The sequence below is a fragment of the Phytophthora sojae genome (genome assembly GCF_000149755.1).
Source record: "Phytophthora sojae unplaced genomic scaffold PHYSOscaffold_12, whole genome shotgun sequence".
Taxonomy (NCBI): Eukaryota; Oomycota; class Peronosporomycetes; order Peronosporales; family Peronosporaceae; genus Phytophthora; species Phytophthora sojae.
Window position 1 is genome coordinate 371,940 of NW_009258126.1, and position 20,087 is coordinate 392,026.

The 20,087-nt window shown below is 51.0% G+C and overlaps 7 protein-coding genes across 7 annotated transcripts; 2 read left to right on the forward strand and 5 right to left on the reverse strand.

Annotated features, from left to right (window-relative positions):
• Positions 1-6,780: 6,780 nt before the first annotated feature.
• PHYSODRAFT_431179 (hypothetical protein) lies at positions 6,781-7,125 on the reverse strand (the record flags this gene model as incomplete). Its single annotated transcript, XM_009538584.1, has 1 exon — positions 6,781-7,125. A coding segment is annotated over one exon (345 nt), but the record flags the coding sequence as incomplete, so codon positions are not given.
• Positions 7,126-9,180: 2,055 nt separating this feature from the next.
• Positions 9,181-9,642, forward strand: PHYSODRAFT_528593 (hypothetical protein; the record flags this gene model as incomplete). Its single annotated transcript, XM_009538585.1, has 1 exon — positions 9,181-9,642. A coding segment is annotated over one exon (462 nt), but the record flags the coding sequence as incomplete, so codon positions are not given.
• Positions 9,643-12,627: 2,985 nt separating this feature from the next.
• Positions 12,628-13,623, forward strand: PHYSODRAFT_340420 (hypothetical protein; the record flags this gene model as incomplete). The annotated part of the gene is made up of 1 exon (XM_009538586.1): positions 12,628-13,623. One exon carries the CDS (start codon positions 12,628-12,630, stop codon positions 13,621-13,623), a length of 996 nt encoding a protein of 331 aa, XP_009536881.1.
• A 1,344-nt stretch (positions 13,624-14,967) lies between these two features.
• PHYSODRAFT_306527 (hypothetical protein) lies at positions 14,968-15,765 on the reverse strand (the record flags this gene model as incomplete). The annotated part of the gene is made up of 1 exon (XM_009538587.1): positions 14,968-15,765. One exon carries the CDS (start codon positions 15,763-15,765, stop codon positions 14,968-14,970), a length of 798 nt encoding a protein of 265 aa, XP_009536882.1.
• A 489-nt stretch (positions 15,766-16,254) lies between these two features.
• PHYSODRAFT_319237 (hypothetical protein) lies at positions 16,255-16,816 on the reverse strand (the record flags this gene model as incomplete). The annotated part of the gene is made up of 3 exons (XM_009538588.1): positions 16,255-16,551; positions 16,574-16,648; positions 16,724-16,816. 3 exons carry the CDS (start codon positions 16,814-16,816, stop codon positions 16,255-16,257), a joined length of 465 nt encoding a protein of 154 aa, XP_009536883.1.
• Positions 16,817-17,149: 333 nt separating this feature from the next.
• PHYSODRAFT_262752 (hypothetical protein) lies at positions 17,150-17,983 on the reverse strand (the record flags this gene model as incomplete). The annotated part of the gene is made up of 3 exons (XM_009538589.1): positions 17,150-17,378; positions 17,430-17,499; positions 17,803-17,983. The coding sequence occupies 3 exons, from the start codon at positions 17,981-17,983 to the stop codon at positions 17,150-17,152; spliced, it is 480 nt and encodes a 159-aa protein (XP_009536884.1).
• A 635-nt stretch (positions 17,984-18,618) lies between these two features.
• PHYSODRAFT_306530 (hypothetical protein) lies at positions 18,619-18,978 on the reverse strand (the record flags this gene model as incomplete). The annotated part of the gene is made up of 1 exon (XM_009538590.1): positions 18,619-18,978. One exon carries the CDS (start codon positions 18,976-18,978, stop codon positions 18,619-18,621), a length of 360 nt encoding a protein of 119 aa, XP_009536885.1.
• Between the last annotated feature and the right edge of the window lie 1,109 nt (positions 18,979-20,087).

A 20,087-nucleotide genomic window follows, 5' to 3' on the forward strand; every position in this document is an offset into this window, starting at 1 on the left:
GTGTAGTAGTGACGAGGAGGGGATGCGGTAGCTCGTCGCAGTGGATACCGTCGCCAAGTTTTCCGCGGATATTGAAAAGAATCTGAAGCTAGAATCCCAGAAACAGCAATAAAATAGATTACAAACAGTTTTTCAACAATGAAAAATGTTAGAGCGTACCGTCTTCACAAACGGTAAGAACTGCTGTCATTCTACCGGTGTCCTCGATCATCTTTGCGATTTGAGCAGGATTCTTACAGCCGTTGATAGCCCAAAAACCTGTCGACGATATATCAAATTTGGTAGTTTTGTCGACTAGGGCACCATTAACAGTACTTGCACCAAAGCTCAACCCTGAACTTGGCGCGTTTTCCCAACGGCTCTACAGTCAGGATTATGGCTATAATCTATTAAAATACAAATATTGCCAACATAGCTTTTTTACCGCTATCAGATACGCTGGCGCATTCGCTCTAGGGACTGCTACGGGCGTTTTCGTACTCTTTCATGCAGTGTACACACCGGTCGGGTTCGTGTACCCCTATGGAGTCAATCATTGCGTGAGTTAAGAGAGCCGTCACAATAGTCAATACTAACGTTGAAAAGGCACGTTATCGCATACCTTAACTCTTTCAGTACGTCCAGGGCACGACCCCTCTAATAGGGCTAGACGGACCTCTACCATTGAAATACAGCGATATAATTGGATGAAATTAATACAGATAGTTGTGGCTGTTACTTACAGGACTAATATGACCTGTAACAGGCCCTGGAATTCACCAATGCTGAAGCTGATGCCAACCTTATCGTTATTTAATCAGGAATCACTAAAATTAAAGGTAAAATTAGCATTACCGATAATTTTCGACGCGTGGTCGTGTGCGCGTGTTCATGGGCGGTTCTCAAGCTGGATATGGATGACCTGACGCAGGTCCCATCGAACTAGACCATACCAGAAGATCCTGTCGCTTGAGGCGCACTTCTTGCTGAGCAAGATCCACGCCAACACTTACTGGCCGTGAACCGTTCGAGAACAGCAACGACAAGATAACAAGTACCTCTTTTTTTCGTGGCGCGCAGCAGCTCACTGCTCAACAAAGGCAGACCCTGCTGCGGCATATACCAACCGAGGCCTACAAGGCCGTAGGGACGCTTTGGCCCAAGGTAATGATTGGCTTTCAGTTGAAACAAGTGATGCTGTGTATGACCACACTCACTTGCTCCAAGCTGGCCAGCGTGCCCTACAGCGCCTTATTGAGCGCGCGATGAGTGTATCACAACACAGTCGGTACCAGCGCAAATTCGACGCACACTCACGGCGCGCACGAGCTTGGTTGTATCCACCATCATTAACGCAACAGCCGCATCGCGCGACAAACAAACGAATCATGTGGCCCTTGGACAGATCCCGGAATCAGCGCTTGCGGTCTGCGGGCTGCAGTGTCAGCGCCAATCACCATTTCGAGGATGCGGTAGGTGCGCTCGCCCGACACGAGGCGCACCAAATAGGTCTGGATGCTGGCGCCGGTAAAGCGGTCGCCGCTCATGAAGTAGTTTGATAAACGTTTGGAAGAGAATTCAATTGTCGTTGCTCGGCGCGCGCGCGTGCCGAGCGACTCAAGGAAGATATCAGCACCTCGGCCACGACGTCCCCGGGGGCGCTTGCCGTTCATAGAGTCGCGAGACTTCTAGCACTCGCCTGGACGAAATTTCTTGGTACGCTTGGTCTTGGCACACCGCTCTTGCCGCTCACGAGACGCCGTTTCGCCCGTGCATAGTCCACAGCCGACTCGCAGAGGCCATCCCATGAAAAGTACCGGCAGCTACTGCGTGCTGCACCGACTCAGCCCACATGGGCCTGAATCGTCAGCTAATCACCCCTCCGATTTAACTGTCAGTCCGCAACGGTAGTGATACTTGCCCTGAGTCCATGTCGTGGAATGAAATGGGTCGCGAACGGCTGCACTCGCAAGCCTTGTACCCCAAGAGCGTGCCACCTTATGATTCGCAGCACGGAAGAAATCATCTAGCGTACAAGGCGCTCGATCCATCCATCTTTTCCACCCGGGCGGCTACTACCCTACATACTGCATGCAACCGAGGAGACCTACATCTCCAAGTTGATCAACCACCAGTGCCAGCCTCCGAAATTGGAAGCATCAATGACTCTGGCTCAAAGAAACACGAGAAAACATGTCGGCTTGGTAGCAAGCGCTAAACATTCCATGAGCCGCGAGGTCGACAAGCACCAGTACTTGTTAGTGACTTTTTTGGGGACTCGCTTTTAGTGTAGAATCTAAGGCACCAACCCTGCAGGTGCTGGCAGTGCTGGCTACATAAAGTCGAGCCTACGGGTAAATCCATTGTCTCCCAGAGACGTTCCCTTCAGTGGTATTTTGCCAGAGCTGCTTCTTGCGGTGTCGTTCGCACATGTGAATATATATTTGCTGAGCAACAGTACAAATAAAGTAACAGTGAACCTGCAAGTTCAGAATACTTATGCGAAAATGGAACTTACCCCACTTAGATTTGTCCTAGGAGATAGGACCAAATCGTGTTTTGGTGTGGCACACACCGGTCGTTTTTGTCCTAGGGAGCCCGAAAAAGGACCAAAATGACTTAATATTTGTATGGGGTGTTTTTGATCCCCCAAAGGTGTGTCTTATAAGGCGCATCGGGCAGGGAAATCGGCGCTAAAGATAGCTCCAGCTGAGACCATACTGAAATCAAGTCAAAATTGTCCTAGGCTAGGACAAATCGGCAAAATTCGATGTTACAAGAGACAAGTTTTCAACGGCTTATATCTCGAGAAGGCCAATGGAGGACGCTAAACCGATAAGGCCACAAGGACAGCTAGGACGGGGGATTGTGCCCATGTAGTCACATGATCCTATTTGTTTCTAGTTATACGGAGCGAGGCGCCTAACTTTTGGTCCTTCCATTTGTCCTACGGACTGGGCTAAGTGGGGTTACGCAAACTACGCAAAGCTCTAAGATATGTTGTGCACGTGTATTCAAGAGTGATTTCATCGATACGAGGATGTATACCAGACGCGTGGTGGATCTACAAAGTGTTCGCTCTGATGGCGAGCGGAAACTCAAGCAGTGATGAATATTATAATTTCCGGTTAGCATTGCAACCCCAAACTGTGGTCAATGCAGTAACCCGTATCCTGGAGATGCTGCGCGGGATCAAAGCGTGTTTCTCCTTTCCATTACGACGTGCCTGAACCCGTGAAGCACTTCCTCTCGCTAGACCTAAAGCTTGAAATTCTTGGACGAACTGTAAAAACCGCCTGGCATTGCCGGTGTTCACGAGTTTTTTTTTCCACAAATAAGATGTCCGATTGGTGCTGACGAGCTGGATGTAGCGTTACCGCCTAATAATTCCTTGGGACAGGGATCGTTGCTACTACTACTGAAGTGATTCGCATCTCGTTCGGCAGACTCCAAGCGTCCAAAAGTTTATCCCGCAAGCCCGGTGGCTATGCCCCGTGGGCAGGGATCCCGAAAAATAAATACGCCCGGAAATATATTTGTATTTTCGGAATCAATATTTTATTGTAGGTATACCTCCTTGGTTTATCCGGTATTTATTCCAGCTTAGATCAAAACTTCTAGATTTTATTTCTGCGGTTGAATATATCCTTCATAATTGAGAAGTTTTTCCCCTAATTTTCATTGTGTTAACGCCATCAAATTTTCCCTTTATGCTAAAATGATGTTGTTCAGCAACCTTAACACGGATGTGGCGACCGTGGGCAGTGTTTGTAAGAACCCATGAAGGTAACACGATTGCAGCAATTTACTGAATAATTTACTGCGTCAGCACGGGGTCTTCAGATTATTTATTTCTTCTCTCCTTGGTATACAAACAAATACGTATTTCGTGAACTTGAGAAAATAGATATATATCGTATTTTCGGCATACCTGCCCGTGGCGATAATGTATTATCCGTTTTACGATAGCAAAGATGTGTCGTGAAAGCCTCAACGACAGCAGCGGTTAACTCTCTGCTCACCCGCCCAAATCAGGGCCAATTTCAGGACATTCATGCGGCTCCGTACCTCGTGGCGTGTCTGAGAGCTATTGAATTGAATGTGCTGCAAGTCGATTTCGACTGCATCGCTGTACGCGTGTTTCGTCGTTATTGCTGCTGTCCGATGCTACTACTAGGCCTGCCATGGACTGCTGCAGGTTGCAGCTCTGTTGCCTCCAGCTTATTCATGACCTGGAATCATGAGCTGCATGGCAGTCATGGTGCCGAGGGTCGTGATCTGTTGGAGCTCTGTGGCCGCACGATTGACGTTGTCTTGTGCGTATTGCTTTAGCACCGTACAGGGGCTTGCCCGCTGTATACATTCTACGTCATTCGTGGTCGCGCACCGAGCAGCCATGACGGAGGTGCAAGTCTTCTGAGAGAGTACATAACAAATGAGCGCCCCGCGTCATCTCCTCTTTCAAACATATATACATTTCTTGCGCTTATACTGCACCAACAACCTACAGTGCCATTCAGCGTCTGGTGGACTGAAATCTGTGTGTTCCGCAAACGCTTCTAGCGGAATCCCCAAAGCATCGGTTTGCCTCTTCCCAGCGGAAAAGCACATCCGCTGCGGAACACACCCTTGGTTATTGTGCGATTTTGACTTGGCCGGGGACGGTTTGTTGAGCAGCTTAGCGGCGGTCGCGGCATCCACAGACATCATATCAAGGTCAATGCGCCTGGGGGACTGACAATGCGTTCAAATGATGCTAAACGGTCCCGCATCAAAACTCCTTCTTGCTACAAAACACACCAGCACTGTTGCATTATAGGGTAAGCCACACGTTTATACAGAAATCACGATCCTACTGAGCAATCTTCGTGAGCAGAAGCAAACCTTTGGCGCTTCCAGCATCGATTGTACGTAGTGCTTGGTGCTGGGAAGCGCGTCAGTCGCAAAGGCCAAATCTCGTACTTCGGAAGTGCAACTGGTGGTTCGCGAGGTAGCCGTCGTTGGCAGATGAATCGATTCTAGAGGGAATAATCGATTATGCAGCCAAGTTACGGTTATTGGCCCAATAACAATAATATTGGGCGAACCGTGGCAACAGATACAGCAGGATATCAAATGTCGATGGACACAACCCAACGGCGAATGACGTCATCTCCCCCTCACATTGTCCTAGTGTATGCTGATTTGGGAACTGAAAAATGGGCATTTCTAGATGTCGCAAGTGCAATTATCCCCATTTTTACTTTGGCTTTTTGTATTGGAAGTACTACATTATGTATGGTTTGGTCAGTTCTGACGTCAGCCGCATGAGCTCCTGACGTCACGAAACTGGCGCGTAAGCGCTGGAGCCGCAAGTCCACTACAGACAACGACGGATAAATACGGCAACGCAAAACCCGGCACACATATGTTGTACTTTTTACAATAAGAAATTCAGATAGCCAATCAACTTCGAGATTTACACTTGACATTTGTATTCCATATGGTTTTAAGTACTTTCTCTAAATTTGTGTGTACTTTATGCTCCATTACGTATATTTTATGTCATCGCCTTGTACAATCTCTATCGTTCCAGACAGAGAATTCTGGCACATTTACTATGGAGGATGCCATTCAGTGGTGCCGGATTTATCCGTCGTTGTCTGTAGTATAAATGCTCCACACTCAATTGGCACCTCACTTTCTAATTTTTTGACTCCAAGAAGTAAGGCACCTACATGGGGTATGTTAGCTGCGCAAGATGATGCTCACTAGGACTGACTGGCGGATTGGCTTTGATTTTAGCAGGCTGGCTTGTACGCAGACTCAGCGAAGAAATCACAAAATTGCAACTGGTTTTGAGTCCAGTGTGTTCATCAAGAAGCACGGTTGACGGACGACAGTAGGGTGGTATCGCTTGTAAACGATTATGTTGTTTGGGTCGGTCGATAAATAAGGATTGAATGGATTCGCTACTTCATAACTTTAGAATTTGGTTTTCTTCCGGTCTGTATGGGATAGAAATACTCCTGGCGCATTCGTACTTGGGTTAGAGTTAGAAACCTCATGCAACATGTTCTACAACAGAGCGACACACAACTCAAGTGGTAGTGGTTCTCGGCAGACCATCAAATGCGGGTCGTAGTAACGTCGGCCACTATTTGTAGGTGTGGAAGAATTGCCGAAGTGTTCTAATACGAAATTCACTTTACCATGTTGGCTTCTTGCTAATATCCCCACACCTTCCGATTTACTGGGATTTATGCGGTACTCAAAAGGACGCCTTTCTGTCGTAGGAAATTTACAGAGTGAGAGCGGTCTGCTTGAAAAACAAACCGCATCTACAAATCCCCCCTTTTTGGCGGGGTCATTTCAAATATCCAGATCAATCGTCCACATGGAGCGAGAAGACAAGCATCAAGAGAAGACAAACTCAACAGTCCTGATGAAGGCCCCGAAGCATACCACGAAGCGCGATGGCCTCCTCGAGTGTACCCAGTGCACCGCGTACGCTGCTTATGTGAGCTCATTCGATCTTCAACGATCACAGCTCGCTGCATTGGGACGCCTCGAACCACCTGACGCCACAGCGGCATCAGCCGCGGCGGCAATAGCAACTTCGGCAGCTTTGGCAGCTGCTTTAGCGGCTTCTGCAGCCGCGGTAGCGGATTCGGCGGCTTGTGCAGCAGCAACAGCAGCTGCTGCGGTGGCGGCAGCCTCGGCAGATCCAGCGGCTGCGTCGGTGTCCGAGCATTCAGCGGTATCTACGACGTCACTGGGTTTAAACGGTGGGTGGACTTGAAAAGCTCCTCAAATCGCTTAAAAACGGTCTCGGCCCATCGTGGCTTTGAAGTCGGCGTGGCCTTGAAATTTCTTGTCGGACCAGAATTCCTTGATATCGGTAATTGGTACCAAGCTCATCGCCATCTCTAGACCGATGCACGCGTCCAATTCGATTTCCGAAACTGGACGTTTACCTTTTTCAACAAGGACAGCATTCGTCCAAGTTCGCCACGATGCCTTCAGTTTCTCAGTGACGAAAAGCCCGAAAAGCACCTTCTCCGAATGGGACCTGTAGGTAGCTTCGGTTTCGTTTCGTTTTCGCAAGTGCAAACCACTTTGACTTATCAGGCTGCCGATGTAGATTTGTGCATTTTTCGTAGGCGCTAGTCCAGTCTCTTCATCGGCAACATGTTCCCAGTCGTCTGGATCCCACTCGCCCAATATCGCGTCGAGCTCCATCGTCTGAACAGGAGTTGAGGCTTTGGGAATTGTGTGTCTACGCCCTCCTTTCAATTACCAACCTGTCATGAACCGCATTTGATCCAATCACATCTCATTACAATATGTTGAAGGCTGGAACAATGTCGTCTCCACTATTTGGCAGTGTCCGCAGCTCGTCATCGCAGTCCATGGGGGTGTAATACGTGCGACGAATAGTATCCGTTGAGCAAATCCAAGTGGTTAGATTTGTAATGAAAATGACGCCGTGAACGAGCTTTCAATTGAGATTCGATTCGGGGTCAGTGCAAAGAGTACCAAGGAGTTTCAAGCTTTTTACAGGGATGGACGTTTGTGTGTAGAGCTCAATGGGCAGCACAAGAAGTGCAAAAGGCAAGGAGACCTGCCGATTATTTACGGATCGTTACCAGAAGGCGACTAAGGTACACCACGACGGCGTACATCGCTGACACAGCAGAAGCGACCTATCACCATGATACCGAGGGCGTCCCGTTCACTTTATTGAACTCTAATGAGTACAAGTTGCACAACGTACAACTGGCAGAGGGGAGTCGAGAGAAGCAGCGGTTTTCGAAGGACATCGATCTGTTACAATGGACAGAACAGGAGAAGCAAGTGAAAAAAACACACGCGGCTAAAAATTCATGATTTCAAACCTGTTCTAAGGTATTGCAGTGATTATACGAAGTTACGAGATCTATCATCACTCGATTGATCAAAACGATTAAACGGAGGAAACTCAACGATCCGAACGTGCAAACCCTTCATTTGCTCTTCACCCATTTTTTCCAGCTGATGCGCCAGTCGTCCACCATTTTCGCAAAGGTCGTATGCGCAGCTTGAGCTGGTAACAGTTTCTGGTAAACATCTTGAAGCTGCTCCGTTATTCCAATAATCAATCGTTCCAGCTGCTCAGTATGCGCTTTCTCGGAAAACGCGCTAACGGCGTCTCTGCAGCACTCGAGAAATTCTTGGTGGCTGAGCGCGGCAGTTGCAGGCATCCACGTGAAGTCTTGAAAGAGCTGTTCACCGTGGCACATCGCTTCTTCGCTCTTTTCCTCTCCCTACCATCGGAATAATCTACACACTGAACCATTTGTCATCCTCAATTTCACATCAGACACAAATATCTCGATGATACCGTACCTGGGTCGCCAGCTTACGCTTGATCAGTTGCCGTCCTGCCTGTGCTGCTTGTGCCTTCGCCTCCAGCGGGTCGAACTCCACGAAGAAACGGCCCGAGGGGCTGACAACATTGCTTGGCCATCTCAGTTGCTGTCGCACCTTCCGTTCCGCTTACAAACCTGACTTGTGTCAGTTCCGGTTGGTGGTGCACCACAACACGGACACCATTTCGAGAAGCTTCGAGAGTAGCAGTCACATTTCTGCCAGCGGCTTCAAATACGCGGAGTAAAGTCCCCAACTCCTCGCAACATGGAGCTACTCGTTCGTGCAGTACATGCGTAGCTGCGATAACTGATGATGCCAAGGAGTACGAGCTGTGGAGGAGGCTGTCCAAACGGTCGACACGGCTGTTTGCAGCTTGGAGGTCTTTCTTCGCTTGCTCAAGCTCTTGAGCGAGCGTCCTCTCATCTTCGCCAAGACTAGCGTTAACCGCTCCCGGTTCGATTGCTGGCTGCTCGGGGTTTGTCTTTTCAGCTTTCGTCGGATTAGCCTCAGCCAACGCCTTTTCCGCACGCGCCACCCGAGCCGTCATAGCATCCAGCTTCTCTTGGAGATCTTGTACCTTTTGATTGGCTTGTTTCTCTCTGCTTTCGGCATGCGTCTTGCCCTCTCGTAGCAACTCCGCAATCTCGTCTCCCTTCTTGCGGATTTCTCCTCGACTTCCTTCAGCTGCGCCAAAACGTACTTCTCTTGTTGGAGCCGATCCACTTTCGTCTGGGCTTTCCTCAGCGAAGGATCGCTGCACGCAAGACTTTAACAAACGCTTCATCAATTCGTCGGCGCGCGGAAATTGCAATGGAGGCAACGATAGAGGCTGTTGAGCAAAATTATACATCGGAGGTATTACAATGGATTGCGCAGGGTTCGGCTGCAGAGGAGATTGTCAGGCAAGATCCACTTCGGCATAGCCGCCTGCTCCTCGAACATTTCCAGCGCAAGTTTGCTACAATTGCTGTTCCAATCAGTACCAGCAGCGTTGATGAAATCGGGGTCCGTACTAAAGCCCATACATTGGCAAAGTCGTTCTTGCCACTAAAGCCTGATAAATTCGGAATTCGCTTTTACGCGGTGGTAGGATGGCATTCGCTTTATGTTCATTCGCTCTGGGATAACGGATCTGGTAACACCATGCCGACAACGGCAGTTCAACGCTATACCCGGTTATTCCCAAGCCAGCGACTACCTCTCCGAGTCACCCTCAAGAAACCCAACATCCACGTCAAGCCTGAATCTGCGTCCGCATTATGGATGACAATGATCGCACACCAAACCAAGCTACACCCTGCGACCCCGGGCAGGCGATTGATTGTCAGCGACAATTTTTACACCAGACACAACTTGGCTAAAGCTGTTCTTGCGATGACGGACGGCGGAGTACGCATACTTGGAAACGTCAGGAGGGACTGGATGGGCCATTTGAATCTGGAGGCGGTAGCCGATTCCATTGCCCGGGTAAGTCAAATGCCGCGTGGATCATGGGAGTTCATTGCTGCAGTGAACGAGATCGATTCAAAGACAGCAAGAGATGCCCACGCTGAAGAACAAAAGAAGCTGCCGCCGCGTCTCCGCACTAAGTATTCACCGTTTTGCCAATTTTCGGATCGAGCTGGATTCATTGTCTTTCGCGACAAGAAACCGGTTCTATTTTATACGAACGATCTCGCGAAAACCCCAAGCGCACGTGTGCTTGGTGGCGACACGAGGGAAGCCATTGAGTGTTGCCACGGGTTGTATCCGATCCGACGATGGACGGGAACTGAGGTCATGCATCGAACAACCATTATGGCCCGGCTATTGTGGCTGCGTACAACATCGGCATGAACGGTGTCGACCGCGTGGATCAACTGCGCTACACCAATCCTACCCGACGCAAGGAAATGCGACTCTCGATGAGCTTGTTCACTTGGTTGTTGGACCTCTCGATCATCAATTCGTTCGCGCTGATGAAACACATCCAAAAGAAGCCCAAGGCACCGCAGACGCTACGTGAATTTAAACGCCGAGTGTGTGAATCTTTGGCGGCTGCTCAGTGCGCTACAAGAAAGGAGAAAAATGCTGAGCCGAACCGATCCAGACCTGAATCGCTCACAACTATGAGTGGAGGCGATAGCGAGCCTCACATTCTTACGCCAAATAGTCGCGAACATTCCAGCGGGAAGTTGGTTTGCTATCTGTGCAGTCTTGAAGACATCAAGACTTCCAAGTCAAGCTATGGATGCACCAAATGCCTCATTGGCTACCACGTTGCATGTTTCGCTGTTGTGCACCATAGGGAACAATTTACCAATCCAACTCCAAGTGTTGCGAAAGCTTTGCAAGTCCTTAGCGATGCCGAAAACGGAAACGCGCCCTCGAAGACACGCCGACGCCTGAACAACTCCACAACCGCGCTTGACAAGCTAATTTTACCGAACTACTTGTAGCACGATTGGAATGTGACTCTGCGCTGCAGAAACGCCCGTAAACATGCATGGTCGCTAGCCGTTAGTGTTGAGCTAGTAGATAAATAATTTGAGCTCGTTTCAGGTAAAAAGTAGTTTACCAACTTGGTTGCATTTGACCCCGGATCTCCAGAGTAAACCAACTTGCCTCCCGCTTCATAACAGCAAACTGGTGAGCGGCCCGAACACCACTACCGAGGAATCGTATACACAATGATACACCCATCCCTTTCCGCTCTTCATCCGAGACGAGCTTCATCGCCGACTGAGCGTCCCCCCAACTCGTAGGCTCGTCACAGTGGTGCTGTGAGCTTGACGAGAGTCTAGCGGTGGTTGTACCATGAAAACTCCCAAATGATCCGGTTGGGTAAAGGTCCTGGAGGTTGATAGTCTATCGTTCACCAAGTCATATTTGTTTTACTTTTGGAAACGTCATAAAAGCATGGCTTCCTTGAAATCAAGTATATACTGTCGATGAAGCGATCGAACTTGTTCTCGAAGCCGCCCCTCGCCAGAGCCTCTCGTCAATGAGAACAGATCGGTGCCAATTTCTTTGTTTGCCGGTACGAATGCGCCACCTGGGATGCCCGTTCCTATGACGCAGGACGTAGTGATCAGAGGACCTGGCAATTGTGGGGGTTCCCGGAAGCAGCTCTCGAGGTACGGAACCTTGTTGAGGCGCTTCATCGATGAAACATAGCGCTTGTATGCCATGAGCTACGTGAGTTTGACCAGTGCCTCAGCGAACAATTCGGCATCGATACGCGGGTTCTTACTTAGCAGATGAAACAACCAGTCCATACAGTCGACAGTGATATCGCGATCAGCATAATTGGCGTTGAGTCTGCACACCTCCCCGGGGTTTACGTGCTAGCTTGTCACCTCCACGCAGTCCAGAATGGCCAAAACAATATAGTCGGTCAGTGCGGCTGGATATCCCAGCTTTAAGTTTGATGGCGTCGACGGTGATGCCCATCAGATGCCAGTTGATCACCGGTCGTTCGTTTTGATCATAACCTTGTCGCCCGGTGGATCCAGCTTTGAGTACCACATGGGCTGCCTAGAGTGCTAGCAGGCCGGAACTGCGCTTGTTCTGTCGCTTCCGAGCAAGACGCATCAGCGCCCAGGCAAGTACGTCTTCTTCAGTGGGACAGGCGCTTTCGTCTACTCCACTCAAACCGACGCTTAGACTTATGCTCCAACGCTGAGAGTCACGATTGCGAAGACTTCGACATTGTTCATGGCTCTAACGACAGCGAAGAGAGCTGTGACGAGGAGGTCTTCGGCGAACTGATGCCATCGCCGCCAACACGAGCTCCGTCCCCAGCTGGCCACCACCGGCAATCCCGCCACGAGCACCTGCACCCACTTCGCCATGAACGCTGCTGACGACATGGCTTCGGAGACTGCAGCTCCGGTGACTTAGTGTCCTCTGCTGCGCAAGTCTGTGTGACTCACACAGGAGATACATAGAGCACGTAAAATCTTGAAACGCCCAAGCTCTTCAGTAGTTGTACCGGGATCCGATAGGATCTGAGAGGGATCCTGTGTCGGTCATGCTAAAAAACACAATTATATGAACAAATCCGCAATCAATATTATCACGGTAATAAAATAATCAGGTTCCAATACGGGGTACCATCTCATGAACTTTTATTTGGAAGAACCCTCATAGCGGTTTTGAGGTTGAAGCGTTAGTCTTATTTTGAGATTGAAGCGGTTAGCGGTGGTTACAAGAAAGCTGCATAGACGCTCGGGCATACTGCGCGGCGACAAGCCCTGCATCACAACAAAAACCACAATGCCAGTGGCAAGAGAAGTATTTACGCGGCAGGAGTTCATTGACTTTTGCAGACAGGTCGTGTTCTATCCTACCTATCCGGATCGAGAGGTTTCAATAGACAAGAAAGCAATTATTTACATGTATAAGGACTTAGAAGTAGCTGATGAGGAAGCAGGAGCTAAACTAGTGGGCTTAATACTACGCACCATTCTAGAGCAGGACGCAGAGGTCGAAGACATCAAGGAAGATCACATTCGCAAGTTTCTGCAAGCTGCACGCGAAGCCGCCAGGTTGGGGACTCCAGTCAACGCCGGTGGCCACAAGTTGGTAACAGGCACGACGGCACAAGGCACGGCGGCAACAGACTCAACCGCGACCATCACAACGACAGCGGGAGATGCCACGCCGGCGGCCCAGGAAAAATACGCCTGCGGGGCCAATCTGATCGACGCCCTGGGCGTCGTGGCGATGTCGACCTCCGACGACGAGCGACAACAGCGGCGCGAGTGGACGGACCTTGCTGAAGCCTTGCACAAGGAGGGCAACACGCTACAGACGTCTGATGAGGCCGGAAAAGCACTTGGAACAGCTCTGGCCCGGTCCACCATGGACGAAACCGACGCTGAGCAGGCTGCACTCGACGTCTGCCATGCGGCCTGGGTCCTCGCCGCTTCGATCATACGCAATCGTGGGGCCGATGATGCTGCGAGGGCCGTGAAGACGGCGCTCGACCAAGACCTGACTTGGCAAATAAGGTGCATACTGTGGAAGATGAGAGCAGAAGATGGAACCACACTGTACCTGGTGGATTGGGAGCCGACGTGGGAGCCGCCAAAGCACTTGAACCCTGAGCAGATTGTTCGCTTCGAGGACCGTCGATTCGTGCGCAAGTTCGTCGACCTCGAGGCAAAAGAAGTACCAGCTCGGAAGCCTAAGTCATCGTCCAACAACAAACCGGCACATACACAGAAGCAAAAGAAACAGGCTCGGCAGAAGCGTAGGCGTGGAACGTAGAAGAGAGTCCATTAATCTGCATAATACATCATTCAGTACATGTTAGCAAATGCTTTTGAATATCGGTCAACTCGATGAGAATCGTACCTTAGCTGTCTGTAGATGGAGGCCGATTCACTGCGCGCTGTCCGCGTAGTCCAGCTCAGAAATATCGTTGATCACCACTATGCCCCCTTGAGTACGTTGGTCAGCAAAAGTGGGAGCAGGTCCACCACCAGCACCAGCAATGTCGTTGGTCAGCACTTACTTCTCATCGAGTCCGTTGCCACCCAGGTCCTTGTGCGCACGGAACACCACGCGCGTCTTCACGCTCATGTACTCACGCAGTCCTTCACCGTGCACAACGTTGTGATCCCCACCTCTTGAGCGAGCATCAGCGCGATCGTCTTGCCCTGCCTCTGGAAGAACGGCTATCCGAATCACTGCGCTCCTTTCAGTCAATGTCGACAGGTCCACGTACGAATCGAATTCGTGGTTCTGGTACAGGAAGTTGTTGAGCCGGTTGCGCGTGCCTTTCTTGTGCTTGAGTGGGGCCCTTGATGCAGATTGCAGACTGCGCAATGTGCAGTGGGGAGGGGGAGGGAGCGCTGCTTGCCGCAGCAGTACGTTGATGGCGTGTGTCCACTACCTTGTGGGTCGCATAAATGGCCACCTTTCCACCGATACAGCCAGCGGACAGCTGTTCAGGAGACGTACAGGGTTTCGGCTTGTTTGCGGCACCCGCGGCCACAGCGAGGATACGATATTGTTGTTGTCGTTGGTGCTGCTGCTGCTGATGGTCCCCACCCACATCTCCTCCTCCTTGTTCTACGCTCACTGCTGCTGCTGCCGCCGGCCTCGACGGCCGCATCCCCGACCGAGGACCAGCCGCACTACGACCCGCCGTCCCGCACGGCGCCAACAGCCCGCACGTCTTGTTTTTGGCTGCTCCCTCGAGGATTGCAAAAGCGGTTTTCATTGATCGTGAGTTCGTGGGGCAAGTTTGATTTTCATTCGTCCTTTAGCGGGTTGAGGAGTGGTGGGTCGGAACAACACAAATCGATGACCAAAATTCCCAACTCAGGTATAGTTGCTGAGAACCGGCCAGCCGCTTCCGCAGCAATCCGGATGTTTCTGAAGGCTCCTTCCACGTCACCGGTCGACATCCGGACAGCGCCAGGATGAAGTGCAGCTACATGAAGCGCTCGTTTTGCAAGAATCGCCGCTCCGTCGTAAGTTACAACCACACCGCTTTCCTCTAATTCTTGATCATTTACCGACGCGCCTTTCGGGTGTGATAAGTCATGGATGACTCTGCCGTCCACAGTCAGATCTGCGTCTCCTTTTGGGACAGCACCAAATGGGCTACATGTGACACCTTGTAGTATTGGTAGCAAGTCGATATCCAAAACCAAGTAGCGATTCGCATCCTGGGTTCTTTATCACGACATTTAGCGCTCGCCGAGCCGATCCATGATTCGGAGGAGGTTTAGATTGGTTCGGGAATGCTGATCTCCACTTAGGACGCACACCGTGTGCGACGATGTCGCGCCACTGATCTTTGAATGGGTAGTGGCGCCAGCACGGGAGATGGCCAGGAACCGTAAGCGCCTTATTAGGGCGGGGGTCGCTCTGTGACTCACCTCGTACGAGACGAATAAACTCTGGGAGGCTTTGGCGAGATCGACGTAGCAGCTCGCTGAGCGCATACTGCTTGGTCTTGTCGATCAGGTGGCACTTATGACCGTTTTTCAATACAAATGCCGGACTTGGTCCTGGTGGAGTAATTCCAAAGCGACGCAGAGCATTGGCAAGCTCTGTTTGCCCTTTCGTTCGATCAAGCGAGAGCAAGCGTTCTCTGGCTAACAGAGACAAAGCGTATCGGTGTTCCTGCTTTTGGATAAAGTGGTGCAGCTGCATTGGCGCTGACCCAGTCGGTGAAGTCCGGTTTACACGCAGGCCGGTACTCGACGTTTCCGTTGTCCCGCTCCGAGATAGCCTTGACAATTCCTGAGGCCATTCCGCTCCACCGCTGTGCGTCGCACATGGATACCAGCTGTCAGCCTGCCTGCAACGAAATTGCAGCGGCGCATCGTTGCCTCCGTAGATAGTTAAACCCACGTCACGGCTATTTACCTGCCTGCATTGATCATGCAGCGGCATGTTATCGCCTGAATCGAGATGTTCATCCACGATGCGGCTATTTACCTGCCTACACTGATCGTGCAGCGGCCTTCATCAGGACCTTTATCCACGATGGGGCTATTTACCAGCCTACAATGCACCGCCGGCAGCTTCTCCTCACCTACAACGGGAATAAGACTCGACAATGGTTCGGATATCGACCTATCAGCGAGTTGTAGCGGCAGACCGTTATCCCTTTCCACAGGGACGACTGCGGAAAGCAGACTTGGGCAAGCAGGGGGAGGCTTTCTGGTGGCCTGAAGATGGACACCTCCATTTCCACTTCATGGCACCTTCAAGCGGTTGACTCCTCCTTCTTGTCCGCTGTCGATACGGCCCGAAGACCGCCGTACGCTTTCTCGATAAACTTTGAAACGATGCTGGGTAACTTCGTAGGCACGAAATGACCGCGATAATCATACACGCAGGTCTTTCCTTCCCCTGGGCATCCTTCAGCAGAGACGTACTTCATGCACAACCGCTTGCCTTTTTCAGCACCGTAGCCGAACTGCGACGAGCAGCTTGGCCAATCCCGTTGAAGTGATCTTGCACCGTGTCATGAAGCGCACGCATCTCCCCGGGCATGGTTTCCATCACACTTCGCAACCAACACGGCCTCAGAGCATAAGTCTCCAATGCCAGGTCTTGAATCTCGCCCTCCCGGTACTCCAGCTCCAGTGTTTCGTTATTGAACGTAACTTGGAGGGTGCCCTTGCGGTCCGCCGACTTCCAATTGTAACCCACCGCAATGCCGTAGTCCCAAACCTTTGGTTTTCCCGTAGGGGACTCTTGCTACAGAAACAGCGCTACCGACGTAAGTTCCAATGCCACTAAGCGCTTCCCCCTCCGTAACCGCTCTCATCTTCACATCTCTAGCATCCACCTTCGCGCTGCAGTCTCCCAGCTCCTTCCATCTACCGCTCGCTACGCGCTCGACATCCAGCTGTCCCTGTTGAGGGCCAGACACGGCCTTCCCGACTGTCTCCAGCGTGGCGGGCTTCAGCAGCGCATAGCGCGTGAGGGCAGCCATATTCTCTGGCACAAGTAGTCCAAAAGGTGCGGGCGAAGGGTCGTCAAGCCTTGGAGGTTATCGGAACGAAGGAAAACCAAAACGGAGCTCTGTCGAGCCTAAATCTACGTTCTATCTGCTACTTCTCACGATCAGAAAAACCAGCCTTCCTCATTTAGCCAGCCGCGTCTTCGACTTCTTGGCTTGAGGAAACCGATCATTGTGTAAACCACACTTCAGAGAACCGCATTTTATAAAACATAATATTGAATTATATACTACGTAATATTACTACATAATATTGAATTTGAAAGGTTGTACGAATGTTCGAGCCCAAAGCGGCTCGCAACGCCTTCATGGGGCACCCCGTGTGAGCCGTCGGGTGACCCGACTCGAGTCCACCTGCATTTTCAGCTCGGCGCCGACCTGACATGCTCGCCCAAGCACGCCGTGGTAGTTCATGTCCACGTAGTAGTTGCTGACCTCGTTGGCGTACCTGGCCACCACTGGTTTCCCATGATCTTGCTTCACGGCTCCTGGGAGAACTTCTGCACGCGGGTTGGCGCCCGACGCGACCCGATTCCTGCAGCTTCAGTAAGAAGGTGATCACCGAGAAGAAGGTTGCGAGGCGCACCTGGCACTAATTGTCTCGCTCCGCTTGCTGCACTTGTTCGGCACGTCACTCGCGCTGGTCAGGATCACCTCTAAGGACATCCGACAGCTCTGTGATCGCATCCAGGCCGATGGCACGGACCTGGCAGTTGATGCGGAAGCCGCTCTTGGTGACCACGAGCTCCAGGATCTGCGGCGTCAGGTGGACGAAGTGTTAGGCCCCGTCTTTCGCCGCCTGCTGCTACAGGAAGGCCTCGCCGCTACCCTTGATGATATATTTGAGCGCACAGAGCGTGGCCTTGAGTGCCTTTTAGCCGCTCACGTCGTCCAGACGGTAGGGCGTGGAGGGCGTACTCTCGGGGTTAGCAGGGGGCGACCATGCCGTTCTGGCTCACGTTGCAGGCAGAAGTCCGTGTTGGCGTCCAGGTCGGGCAGCGACAGGAGGCGGCTCAGCAGGTCGCACGCGACCACGAGGAAGCCGGTCACGGGCTGCCAGCGCTCCTTGCCGTAGCAACATCGTCTGCAGCTCCTGCAGGAGCAGCAGCAGTAGCAGCAGCTAGCGGCGAGTCTCTTCATGTGCAGAGCGGATGTAGGGATGTGGGCTGTCAAGTATTCAGCAGGTTCCAAAGCGCACACGCATTATTAGTCGGTGCAGCGCCTCGCTTTAGGTAAAAACAGATTGGACACGTCATTCCACTGCTACAAAATGATTGGCTGAAAACTCTTTTAAATGTAAATGTCATTGGTCATTCTTACAGGTAGAGAACGACCTGTAACGGATTAGCGGTACTGAACGAGTTAAGTTGCCTTCGTGAATGTTACAAGAGCGAAAACGCTATGGCGCTTGCACCGCCCAAACAGGGTTTCACGAAGCCGGTCGAGTTCGAGCGCAGCCTATTCGGCGCCAATCATAATGGTTAGCGGAACGCCTTCACGCTTTTACTGAACGGTGTAGCGGTGTTGCTTCATCACCATTGGAGACGTGGCTCTCGGAATTAGGTGTGGCGGGCACCGAGTCTTACGTTATCCAGCCGATTCTGTACGAGCAATGATTCATTAAAAAGATAAAGATAATCTACCGCCTTTAACTTGCTCAAAATTGTTTTTTTGTATTTGTGTTTCATCTCTTTTTTGTAATACCGGCCTTTTGAGTCTGTCAGCTCCGCCTGTCGTTATCTACATTGATAAAGAAACGTGGTATACGCGCGCCCCTAGATTTCAAGTAGGGTATCCTCAAACCTCTCCGCGGACGGTGCCGTATCTTTACATTTCTTCTGCAAGATAGCTCCACAAACAACCAGTTCTGGAAGTCGGTGCAAATGGCCTGCATCTTGTACTACGGAATAATGAGATTCCAATAGTGCTTCCATCATCGCGAGTAGCGGAACCCTCCTAATGCCGCATGGCTTGGCCTCGATCACGGCCAGCATCCTGTCGCCGCGATGGACTAGCCAGACTGCAAGGCCGACCGGATTCAGCATCGGGGGCATAACCGGGAACTCGACGTATAGCAAAAGCTTGGTCGGTTCATCGTCGGGACCGTTGCTAGTGTTAAAGCGTAGATCAGGCATGTGAGCGTGACGTTGATGTAGCGCCACTTGGGATCGTCGTTCGGGTCCTCGCTTATAAGCAGGTAGCTGTGCAACAAACTGTACATAAATAAACAGGTAACTACTGCTTCGATAGATGCTGAATAAGTTACCCCGTACTAATTTAGGCTGGGCAGGCATCTGTAGCAAAACCAATCACAAATAATTGCCATTGGCATGAATTGTATCCAAACCATTAATCAGAGTGTATCTGTCAGCATCTAAAAATTCTCACAATTATTCCACGAATTTCAAATTTGCTGCCGAGCGCAGAAAAGACGCCCCCAGAAATGGTAATCAACTTTTGCCGGCAAGCGCAGAGAAGGCGACTATTAACCAACAACCGGAGTTAAAAAGATTGGCCTATATTTTGCGTCTATTATTACCACTTTTTCACTTCTTCAATGGATCTTTTCGACTGCCTGACCTCCAAGGCGCCTCGAGCTGAACCATATGGGTGCTGCAAGCCCCTGCCGTCCAGCAGGGTCTTTGCAACGCCCGACACCAGGGCCGGTGCACGCAGTTGCAAAAGATGCGCCTGACAGGCGCCGCCTGCAGACTGGTGTCGCAGCAGCACAGCCCGGTCATGAGCGCGCCCGCAGATACCATACCGCCGGAGACGCGGACCAAACCGCATCATGAGCGCATGGTCGTGGTAGCTGTGGCGCTGGGCATGCCACCCCCACCCCTCCCTCTTCCTCCCAGCGGGGAGAAGAAGCCACGCAGACGCGCTGGCAAGCGCGTGAGCGCAACAGTAAACATAGCATGAAATTGGGATCATTTAAATTGCAGATCCTTGAGATCTGTGAAGACGATTCGCTGAATGACTAGCCCGACTACGGTGTCAGACACGCATCTACAGAATCTCTGACCGGAAACGTGGTTTTGCTTTTCTAAGACTCAATAAACTGTAAGGACAAACTAACCACAGAACTTGTACCTTGTAGGACGTTTAGAAAGATTACAAATGAACTTCTGCTGTATGATCTTTTATAATGTATATATTTGGACGGCTGGTGGAAGCAGAGGAAGAAATGACTCGAGCGAAGATCCACGGAAGATGGGTCGAGGAGTCGTGTGGCGCGGTATTG